The sequence below is a fragment of the Diospyros lotus genome, chromosome 10, assembly GCF_014633365.1.
Source record: "Diospyros lotus cultivar Yz01 chromosome 10, ASM1463336v1, whole genome shotgun sequence".
In the NCBI taxonomy this organism is placed as follows: domain Eukaryota; kingdom Viridiplantae; phylum Streptophyta; class Magnoliopsida; order Ericales; family Ebenaceae; genus Diospyros; species Diospyros lotus.
The window spans coordinates 28,074,971-28,087,362 of NC_068347.1; the positions used below are offsets into that span (position 1 = coordinate 28,074,971).

Consider the following 12,392-nt stretch of genomic DNA (forward strand, 5'->3'; position numbering starts at 1 on the left):
ATCCATAAAACTTAACCTCAACTTAAGCCACCCTGACACCGCCCACAAGGTTGTGTTGTCCTACAACTCCGTTGCCAGTAGCTCTATGGTAGATGCCACGCTCAACATGCTTGAAGTTCTATGAATGTTTTAAAATTATAAGGCAGCTGAAGACGCGGAAGCAGAATTCAGAAGCCGCAAACAAAGGCAGTTTTCTACCATCCAGCACTGAAGTAACACTACTAGGGTGATGACAGAGAACCAGAAATGGAGGGTCACCTGGTGGAGTATGCTTCCATAGAAGAGAACAGTGGAGAAGAAAAGAGTTTAATTAAAATGTTCATGCCCAGCCGGAATGGATGGAATTTGTTCCTCGTAAGACTTCGGACACAAGGCCTAATTTCACTAGTAACATAGATGGTGCCTCATCTGTTCTAAGGACAGAAGGTTTTCTGGGAGAGGCTAAGGCAAGGGGGCAAGTGGGCTCCTATCTAATCTCCTTCAAACTGGCGTAATAGAAGAAAAGCGATGCCAGAAAGGGCAAACCCGATCAGCCGAACATGAAAACAGTTACATAGGTACATTATGCTCGAAGGAATCCAAAATAGTTCCTCCAAGACACAAATATCTGGATCCTCTCATATGACAAAAGGTCAGTATAGAGTCAGATTCCCAATCCTAAGAAGGAACAACCAACACCACAAGCCTTAACCCCCAATACCAGACTTCGTGTCTAAATTGCACAAAGTAAACCAAGTAGTATGAGGCTAATGAACAAACAAACCACCGCAACCAATTCTTTAATTCAGGGCCAACTCAAAGAGACAAGAAATTTTTCACAAAACAGATTGTGCCCATACCCACTGAGACATGGCCATCACCATAAGTACTCAGCTAAAAGGTGGCCCCACAAGGCAGAAAACTCAAAATTACAAGGAGTAGAAATAATACAGATATGCAAACCACTCGGGTTAAAGAAGGACCATGCTACTTGTACATCGAGAGCTACACTTTGGGCTACACACGCATGCAAATGACTAAAATACCCCTCGCGCCTCACTGCCTTGGGTGAGGGGTATTTTAGTCATTTGCGCACGTGTGTGTAGCGCAAGGTGTAGCCCTCGATGTACAAATAGCATTTTCCAAAGAAGAAGTTATTTCACACTACACATGGATAGCTAAACTAGAAAGGGCACATGGCACTATGAACTCAGCTTTATAAACTTACAGCTAGACTCTTTCTTCCCCCTCGTTCCCTCCCTTCTCGGCCAACAGTACTACAACTTATCCTTCTCGTTTTCTGGTGGGATGATGGCAATGGAGCTACATTCAAGCCTGATTATTTCAATTGCTAAACAGCCTTAACTAGACTATCATCAATCTAATCCAAAACTATCCCATGACAGATTGTATAAAGATGGACAAGAAAAAGACAAGTGCCTAGGGGGAATAAAAGGAACATCTTAAAAAAATAATAGCACCAATCACAAGCTTTAATCCCACTATGAATATATAGTCATAATATTGAACTTCAAGCTAACTGGTAGGATGACATTTCTCAATTCTACTAGGCTATGACCATCTGGCATACACAAGAACAACCAACCGCAGATTGCATTTTTAACTTCAGAATTGATATAAAAGATGCCAACATTTGAATGACAGGAAACCCCTTCTCATTAAAAAATAGAAAAAAAAAAAAGAACACCACCCCCAAAATTCTCAAATTTATATCTACTCCAAAATTATTGGCACATTACAGTCCCTAATTTGTATTTACTACACATATATAACTATTACACAACTAGAAATCTCAATCCTCGTATTTAGAAAATCAAGGAGTTTGCCAAGAATCCAAACCATAATTATAATTGAGGTCACCTATATAAAATTCAATTTATTTTATATATACTTGAAGGTGCAATCACAAGCATCCATAAAAGATCACGCATTCCAAATCAATAAAGTGAATCACGAAGAATCTATACTGTAGATTCGACAGAGAATCCAAAATAGGGATTAACTGGCAAGATTGAACTAGATCAAAAAGAAAAACGGCAAAACTGATAAGAGAACCACTCTACGTTCCAAAATCGGAAATTGTTGTACGGTCCCAAACTGAAACCTCAAAAACAGTATTCAAAACTTCAGATAAGAGTCGAATCAATAATAACCATAGGAAATTAATTCCCACAAGTCAAAACAAAAAACCTAAAGTTATGATAAGCAAAATTAAACCTACTGCAATTTCGATAACATCGTAAGCTTTCAGTCACCGCCGGCCTTCTGGTAAACGTAGGTGAGGCCACACTTGCCGCAATAGTGACGGTCGAAGTGATTGGCCATGAAGGTTCCGGCGCCGCACTCGGCGTTGGGGCACTCCTTCCTAAGGCGCTGGACCTTGCCGGAGTCGTCAACCTTGTAGAACTGGAGGACGGCGAGCTTGACCTTCTTCTTCTTGTGCTTGATCTTCTTGGGCTTGGTGTAGGTCTTCTTCTTGCGCTTCTTGGCGCCGCCTCGGAGGCGGAGGACGAGATGGAGAGTGGACTCCTTCTGGATGTTGTAGTCGGCTAGGGTTCTGCCGTCCTCCAGCTGCTTTCCGGCGAAGATGAGCCGCTGCTGGTCAGGCGGAATGCCTTCCTTGTCCTGGATCTTGGCCTTGACATTGTCGATGGTGTCGGACGATTCAACCTCTAGGGTTATCGTCTTCCCTGTTAGGGTTTTCACGAAGATCTGCATCTTCGGTCCTGTATGAGGCACAAACCAGATTAGGGTTTCAGTCTAATTCGACAACGAGATTTATATATGAGTGCGTATAAACATACGATGCATTTTAGGAAAAATGCGCATAGTACCCCAAAGTTTAGGATAATTCAATTAATATTCTTAATATTTAAAAAATTGCAGCAACTACCTTTATTTTTAACATCACATTGCAGTTTTCCTGTTGTCATTGATTGACTATTGTTAAATTTTTTATATGAAAAATGCTATTTGTATTCTTTGAACTATATTTTAGACTACATAATACAACTAAAATGATAAAAATATCTCTCATCCAAAGCGGTAAGCAGCATGAAACAGTAAGACACATAACTAAAATACCCTTCACCTAAGGTAGTGAGTGCAGTGACGTAAAATAATAACGCACGAATGATATTTTAATCATTTACGCGTATGCGTAATTTAAAATGTAACACTTAATATACAAATAACATAGTCATTTTTATATATTTAAAATGTCGTTGTTTCTCTTTTCTCAATTTCCTTATCAATTTATGAGATAAACCAAACTCAACAAAATCACAAAGCTTATTCTTCAAAAACAATATGTTTCAACTTGTTTTTATCAAAATCTTTAAATAAATTACAATTAATAGGCATCTACAAAATAAATAAAAACTCTTAGGCTGCGTTTTCTTTACTGTTTTCAAGTCATTTTTGATTTTTGATTTTCTAAAATAATAAAAATACGTTCTCTTTATTGTTTTTAAAAATACATTTTTTAAAACAAAAAAAATTGTAAAAAAAATTCAAAACAACAAAAAGTTATTTTGAGTATTTTCATCCAAAACAAACTCTAAATCCAAAACACATTTATTTATTCATATTTTATATTGTAATGGAAAAAAATACTATAAAATTTATTAACTTTAAAATGTATATATATATATTTTTAATAATATATTAATATTAAATATTTCTAATTTACTAAATAATCAAATTTATTGGATAAAATATTATTAAAAAATTATTTTCAAAATTTCAAAAAAAAAGTATTTTTTAATTTTCTATTTTAAAAAATAATTTTTCAAAATGACAAAGAATGCATTTTTAATTTTTTAAAAACAGAATACCAAAACAGAAATATAACTACACCCACATAGACTTAATTATCTGTAGGTGATGATTGTTTTGTATGAAATAAATAGATAACAAATAAATCACCTAGTCATTTCTCTTACCTAGGATAATTGAGAGATGCGGGTTATCTTATCCTATTAGGGATATGGTTTGTCTTCTCATTTATCGAGTATATATAATCGAGAGTTGTGATATATCTCATTCTATTATAAATATGATTTATCGTATCGCTTATCTAGAATAAATAAGAAAGTCAATTATCTATATCACCAGTTACCTATAAATAAGTATTTTTTCTAACAGGTTTAGATAGTTAAAAATACAATTTTCTCTCTCTCATATCCAAGAGTTGGGCTTTATGTGGTTTACATTCTGGGTGTTATGGTAATAACCATACACCATGAGCATTGAAAATTTATTGTTTAATTTGGAATGCTTAGAAGCTTGTAGTACAAGTTTGATCTTGAATCTATTAAGGTATGTAAATAGTATATTTTTTTCTATACATGTCTAATATTGTTTACAGTACCTCCCTAGCATTACAAGTTTGTATGTTAAATCGATTGAGAACATAATTGATATATGCATCTTTAGAGAAAGACCTAAAAGACAATGAGATCCATCACCATGAATTTCAATCCCAAGAATGTAAGCAACTTCCTCAAAATTTTTCATATCAAAAGTGTTATACAAAAAAAGTTGTCTCAATAAGCCCATGTCACTACTAGCGAGGTGAATGTCGTCTCCCTAAAGAACTAGAAAAATGAACTTACTCTCACTAATTTTAAGAGATATACATTGATTCACTTTATTTTCCACAAAACCAAAAGATGTTACATTCTCATCAAATTTTAAATACAATTGACAAGAAGCTTGCTTAAGACTGTAAATCAACTTATTGATTTGATGAACCAAATGCTCTTGACTAAATTCCTTAAACCCCTCAAGCTGCTGCATATACATTTCATTGTAAAGATCACCATTCAGAAAAAAAAAAACTGTTTTTTCATCCACTTGATACAATTCTAAATTAAAGTGAGCCACAAGTGTCATAATCACCCTAAAAGGAATCTTTGAAAGAAATAAGAGAAAAAGTCTCATTATAGTTCATTCATTCCTTCTGTGTGAAGCCTTTAGCAACTAGTTGAGCTTTAAAACATTCAATCTTTCCCTTGAGTCTTTGTTGATTTTGAAAACCCATTTATGACCAATGACTTTATGATTCTCAAGAAGCTCAACTAATTGCTGCACTTCATTTTGTGTCATAAACCACATCTCATCCCTTATGGCATCAATCCACACATATTTGAGAACTAAAAACAATCTTAGAATAAGATAAAAGATCAATGACACACATCATAATCAACTTCACCCAAATAAACCTAATAACAATTTGGACCAACTATGTCAGCAGTAGTATTAGCATAACTTACAGAATTCAAACCAGTATCATCTTTAACAGGTAGCAGAATAGAAACAACATTAATAAGCTTGTCTTTGTCTACATGTTGATCACTAGTCATAACTACAACATCCAATACCAAAAACTCAGCAATTTGAGACTCCACAATTTAGTGCCATGTGTGGGACAAAAGAATCTGTATCCTTGAGCACGTTCTAGATACCCAACGAAGCAACAAATGTTTCTAGGATCTGTCTTCTTCTCAAAAAGGTTATGACTCTTACTTCAACATGACAACCACAAACTCGAAAATGATTAAGGCTAGGTTTTTTTTCAACCCAAAATTCAAAAGGTGTTTTAGGAATAAAGTTACCAGGAAAATGGTTTAAAATTTAATTGACAGTTTTAATAGTTGCACCCCAAAGATATTCTAGTTAGTTCATCCCACTCATCATGCTCCTCATCTTATCTTTCAAAGAGTGATTACATCTTTCAACCACACCATTCTGCATAGAACTGCTAGACATAGTGTATTGGGCATTAATCCCACACTCTTATAATTGACAAATGATTTCAAAAGTTCCCGGTTAAACCATGTTTGACTCACCCCCATAGTCTAACATTTTTTATGACCTTTCCAAGTTGTTTTTCAATCTAAATTTTGAAAATTTAGAATTTATCAAGAACGTGAGATTTTCTTTAATCAAATAAAGGTCCACTCACATCAATGTGAATAATATCTAAGAGGTCAAAGCTATGAATTGCATTTTTCTTTTTGGTTTTAGTCATCTTGCCTCTAAAATAACTAACACAAGTGTCTAGGTCTTCCAAATTGAGAGGAGGTAAAATATCATTTTTTGATTAACTTGTTAACCCTTTCTTTAGATATGTGGCCTACTCTTTTATGCCACAACATAAGAGTTTTCTTTAGTGAAAAGCCTTTTAGAGGCAGTGTTCTCAACATTTAAAGAAATTTGAGAATCAATAGAAAACCAAACACAATTTATGTAAACTATCAAACAAAACGCAATGACCAATAACTTTTGAATTTAAAATTAAGGACAATTCTCCATTCAAAAGATGAAACCCATAACCAAGATTATCCAATTTAGACACATAAACCAAATTTCATTTAAAAGACGGAACATAAAAAGTGTTTTCCAAAACAAGACTAAACCCCATTTCAAAAACTACATTAAGTGTTCCTACGAACTCAACATCAACTTCAAAAGCATTCCCAACTCTAAAAGTGGACACTTTCTCAGTTGGTCTCCATTTGTTTGTGAGGCCCTGTCAAGTAATAGCAACATGGACAGTAGCTTCACTGTCAAGTCACTAAGAATTTGATGGAATATTAACTAAACAGGATTCAAAACAAACTCAAGCAAGGGAGTTACCTTCTTTCTTTTTTTTTTCTCTCTAACTAAGATTTGAATTTATGAGAATTAGCTCTTTTATAACCTTTTTTTATAGAAAATACATTTCACATCTTTCATAACTGCAGCAGTAGGACCGGACCATCTACACTTAGTCTGAACATTACCATATTATTTGGAGTCTTGGCCTTTTTTAGGAGTGTGATACTTGGGTTTCTTATTGTTGTACCCCATACCAGAATTAAATTTAGGGTTTGCAACAAGCAAAGCAACATCACCCTTTCCTCTCTTGAGTTTTGCCTCCTCAACCGCACATTTAGTAACAAAATCATGAATGTTCCAGGTTTCATTTTGGGTATTGTAGGTAGTTTCGAGCTGTGTGAATTCAATAGGTAGAGAATTTGAAGCATGGTGAACAATGAAGTTACTAAATAGGCTAACATCAAGGTTTTTCAGCTTGGTTCGAGTATGGACTATTTCAAAAATATAGTCCTTAACACCACCCATATGATCATGTATATCATACTAGTTAGCCCATTCATAAAGGCACTAATTTCATCTTTATCAAACACTTGATGCCTTTACAATTACTACTAAATATTTGTTTGATAAGTCCTCTCATTACGAATTGTACTATCAAACCCAATAAACCTACACTAATTATTATCCACACCAAACTTATGCGATGAGTCTAACCCAACAAAATCTCCAGCTTATTTTTCATGGACCATGCATATTCTTCAGTTCGTTTCATAAAAAACGAAAAATAGTTTACAATTAGTGGTGGTCCACAAAATAAAAATTCTAACACGTATATATAGCCACAGATGCAACAAGGTTTGAAAATCCTTAACTGAAGTAATTAGTTATTGCCGAGACAAAGAGCCTTGTCTGTGCTGCTGCTGCGAAGAAAGCTTGCATATCTGTCACTGATTAACCCACCGTACCAGTGGGTTCCATGAAATGAAAGAGAGAAACTTAATTATCATCTTTGGCAAAGTGCTGCAAATTAATCTATCGCTAGCTAGCATTCGACAAAGCCTTGGCGCCATCGTCTTGCTTGTAGTTGCTGCCTCTACACATATATTGTGGTCTGCCCTGTTGCAGCGCGGCTCCAAGCACTTTCGGATTGTGAACACTGTTATCGTCTTTCATGATTCAACCCTAGTCTGTTGCAGATCGCTGTCCTCTATTGTAGTCTGTTGATCGGTGACGGAAAATACCAACCCATAAATTTTGAATGTTGCTATTGATACAACTAAAATTTGATTCAAAATTAAAAATATAATTTTATTTTTTTAGAATATATGTACATATATATGATCTGGTCAACGATCCCAGCTTGAAAGTTGAAAGGGAAGTTTGAAAGTTGAAGCGGCCGGCCGGGCTTGAGTCCCACTGTGGAGAAAGGCCAAAGTTGTATAAAAAATAAATAATAATAATAACAATGATAAATAAATAAGAGAAAGGGTAAGGCTAAGAGAGTAAGAGTATGGGTAAGGACGGGAGTAGCTAACACGTGGCCCATCTCCCTTGCCACGTTCTCTCCATGCATGATGTTGCACCCTCTCCCCTCTCCCTCCCCTCTCCCTTTATATCCCTCCACCCAATTCTTCCCCTTCTTCATCTCCATTTTAATTAATATTAATCAAATTCAATCTCTTCTTCTTCTTCTTCTTCTTCTTCTTCCCAGCCACCAGAATGCCGGGCATCACCATCGGAGACACCCTTCCGGACCTCGAGTTCCAGACAACCCATGGCAAGATCAGGCTCTATGACTACATCGGGGACCAGGGCTGGGTGATCCTCTTCTCACACCCGGGTACGTATATATATATAGTGTACTGATTAAGTTGGCTGTAATGGAAGAACTTAATTAATTGGTGCTGGTTACGGGATTCGGAGATCGTGGTTGTTGATTAATTTCTGGGTGCAGGTGACTTCACGCCGGTGTGCACGACGGAGCTGGGAATGATGGCGGCGTACGCCGATAAGTTTGCCGCCATGGGGGCCAAGCTCCTCGCCCTCTCCTGTGACGATGTCAATTCTCATCAAGAGTGGATCAAAGACATTGAGGCCTACAACGTACGCAACCCTCTTCTTTCTATATATCTGCATAAAAGAGTATATACTTAAATGTGATATAGTTCATATATCAATGTATTGATACATATGCTTAGTTTGACTTGATTATTTATGGCTATATGTGTGTGTGTGTAAAGGGGCACAAGGTGACGTACCCGATCATAGCCGATCCCAACAGGGAGCTCATCAAGCAGCTCAACATGGTGGATCCCGACCAGAAAGACCCCGCTGGAAACCAGGTTCCTTCCCGGGCGCTGCACATCATCGGCCCCGACAAGAAGGTAATTAACTTACATATATATGGGAATTCAGAAGGATACATAATACCCCCTATACACCCCCCCCCCCCCCCCTCCCCAAATTTAATTAATTTCCTAGATTAATTTATATATATATATGGGAACTCATCAGATTAAGCTGAGCTTTCTTTATCCGGCGAGCACTGGGCGGAACATAGACGAGGTAGTGAGGGTGATAGAGGCGCTGCAGATAGCGGCCAAGTACAGGGTGGCGACGCCGGCTAACTGGAAGCCGGGGGAGGCGGTGGTGATATCGCCGAGCGTGTCGAAAGAGGAGGCCGACCAGATGTTCAAGCAGGGCTACGAGACCGTCCCGCTGCCGTCCGGTGAGGAGTACCTCCGACTCGTCAAAGTCTGAACCCATCCATATCATCATCAATTAAGATATAATAAATATTAGACAAGAAGTTGCAGGGGACCAAAATGAGTGGTTTAATAAATATTAGATTAGTGTATAGATATATATAAATATATATGCTACTGTACTGTTGGTAGTGTTGGGAGTACGTAGTGCAATAAAAGATAACACATTAAGATCCATCCATCCATCATTCAAGCCCATATATCTCGTTGATTAATCCCATATATCTGGTTGATCGATACTTGGGATGGTCGTTTTTTGCGATTTTCAAGTCTAAAATTATTTTAGAGTAGATAAATTATAAGTTGAGCTTTTAATCTTTACGTAGATGAGAATTAAATGTGCAACTTATTAAATTAACATCGACAGATAAATAATTTATTTTGCTAATTTAGGTTTCATGAAAAAAACAAATCAACATCATAGTAGAGGCACCGAAAATATTCAAGTGTTATTCAGTAAAATTAAAAAATTTAGTCTATTTAGTTTCTCGGCTTTGATCGTTTACAAAATACTCGCTTGGTTTATAAAGTCAAAAATGTTTATTTGTATACAAAGTTTATATCCTTTGTTATATAATTAATTTTATTAATTATATTGTATATTAAAATTATTAGAATGAACAATAAATTAAATTAAATGTACAAAAACTTTTTTTTTTTACTAATTTATATATTTGCCTGATTTTTTCTTCCTCCATAAAATTGATTGATATGGTGATCAATTCACTTTCAAATGATCCGATTTTGTAATGATTGGTGGTATCTTACAAATGTAACGTAGTTATAATAATTTGATTTCCCATTTTTAGAAAAAAAAAAAATACTCGTCTAAAGTTATTGTACATAATATCATATTGATGGTCTAATACAAAATTTTTAAAATTAAAATAAAACTTATTTACAGAGTCTACGCTCACAATTTGAATTTTATTAATTGTCACATAGTCACAATTCAAATACCATATTAACCTAATATATATATATATATATATTATAACAAAACAGCAGTCAAAATTATTTCTGCCCATTTCCAGTTACTATTTTGATATTTTATTATATTTTTTAATTTTTTTTTCTTACCCGAAATTGAATTTTTATAGATTATTAATTAAGTCTAGATTTATGAAAAACGTATAGTTCTTGAAACACGTAAATGATTTTTTTATGGTTGAATAATATTTGGAGAATGTGTAAGTATGTTGGTATATGAAGAGACAAGATCTAATCTATATTATTAATTTTTAAATATTAACTTAAAATTTTAATTGAAATAAATTACAAGACTTTTTTAAATCGAGAGAAATCTTGAGATATCAGGTAATACTGTCGAATATCGACTGTCAAGTAAATTTTTTATTTTATTTTTATTTTATATATAGTTTAATTAATTTAAATTTATTTTTTTATAATTTTAAATGTTATAATTTTATTTTTTAACTTTATTTTTTTTATTACTTTCTTAAAAATGTGACATGTCTTAAATGTGATAATTGATTGCTAGAGGGAATATGTAAAGTCATATATGAATAATCAATTTTAAAATTTTGATTATTATTATTTATATAATTAATTGATTATTTAAATTATCTTTATTTTATATATAGTTTAATTAATTTAAATTTATTTTTTTATAATTTTAAATGTTATAATTTTATTTTTTAACTTTATTTTTTTTATTACTTTCTTAAAAATGTGACATGTCTTAAATGTGATAATTGATTGCTAGAGGGAATATGTAAAGTCATATATGAATAATCAATTTTAAAATTTTGATTATTATTATTTATATAATTAATTGATTATTCAAATTATCTTTATTTTATATATAGTTTAATTATTTTAAATTTATTTTTTTATAATTTTAAATGTTATAATTTTATATATAACTTAAATGTTATAATTTTATTTTTTAACTTTATTTTTATTTATTATTTTCTTAAAAGTGTAACATGTCTTAAATATGGTAATTAATTGTTAGGAGAAATATATAAAGTCATGTATGTATAATTAATTTTGAAAATTTGATTATTATTATTTATATAATTAATTAATTTAAATTTATTTTCTTATAATTTTAAATGTTATAATTTTATATATAACATAAATATTATAATTTTATTTTTTAACTTTATTTTTTTTGTTGCTTTCTTAAAAATTTGATCTATCTTAAATGTAGTAATTGATTGTCAAGAGAAATATGTAAAGTCATATATGGATAATCAGTTTTGAAAATTGATTATTATCATTTATATAATTAATTGATTATTTAAATTATTCTTATTTTATATATAGTTTAATTATTTTAAATTTATTTTTATATATTTTTAAATGTTATAATTTTATATATAGCTTAAATGTTATAATTTTATTTTTTAACTTTATTCTTATTTGTTGTTTTCTTAAAAATGTGACATGTCTTAAATGTGAATTAATTATTAGGAGAAATATGTAAAGTCATGTATGTATAATTAATTTTGAAAATTTGATTATTATCATTTATATAATTAATTAATTATTTAAATTATCTTTATTTTATGTAGTTTAATTAATTTAAATTTATTTTCTTATAATTTTAAATGTTATAATTTTATATATAACTTAAATATTATAATTTTATTTTTTAACTTTATTTTTTTTTGTTGTTTTCTTAAAAATTTGATCTATCTTAAATGTGGTAATTGATTATCAAGAGAAATATGTAAAGTCATATATGGATAATCAATTTTGAAAATTTGATTATTATCATTTATATAATTAATTGATTATTTAAATTATTCTTATTTTATATATAGTTTAATTAGTTTAAATTTATTTTTTATATTTTTAAATATTATAATTTTATATATAATTTAAATATTATAATTTTACTTTTTAACTTTATTTTTTATTACTTTCTTAAAATTTGACCTATCTTAAATGTGGTAATTAATTGTCAGGAGAAACATGTAAAGTCATGGATAATCAATTTTGAAAATTTAATTATTATCATTTATAATTAATTGATTATTTAAATTATCTTTATTT

At 32.0% G+C, this 12,392-nt stretch overlaps 2 protein-coding genes across 2 annotated transcripts; one reads left to right on the forward strand and one right to left on the reverse strand.

Annotated features, from left to right (window-relative positions):
* Positions 1-2,043: 2,043 nt before the first annotated feature.
* On the reverse strand, positions 2,044-2,762 carry LOC127811909 (ubiquitin-40S ribosomal protein S27a). The gene has a single exon (XM_052352105.1). It carries the CDS (start codon positions 2,716-2,718, stop codon positions 2,248-2,250), a length of 471 nt encoding a protein of 156 aa, XP_052208065.1. The 5' UTR covers positions 2,719-2,762; the 3' UTR covers positions 2,044-2,247.
* A 5,540-nt stretch (positions 2,763-8,302) lies between these two features.
* On the forward strand, positions 8,303-9,578 carry LOC127812119 (1-Cys peroxiredoxin A). The gene is made up of 4 exons (XM_052352448.1): positions 8,303-8,443; positions 8,558-8,706; positions 8,844-8,987; positions 9,118-9,578. Exons 1-4 carry the CDS (start codon positions 8,323-8,325, stop codon positions 9,361-9,363), a joined length of 660 nt encoding a protein of 219 aa, XP_052208408.1. The 5' UTR covers positions 8,303-8,322; the 3' UTR covers positions 9,364-9,578.
* Positions 9,579-12,392: the final 2,814 nt, after the last annotated feature.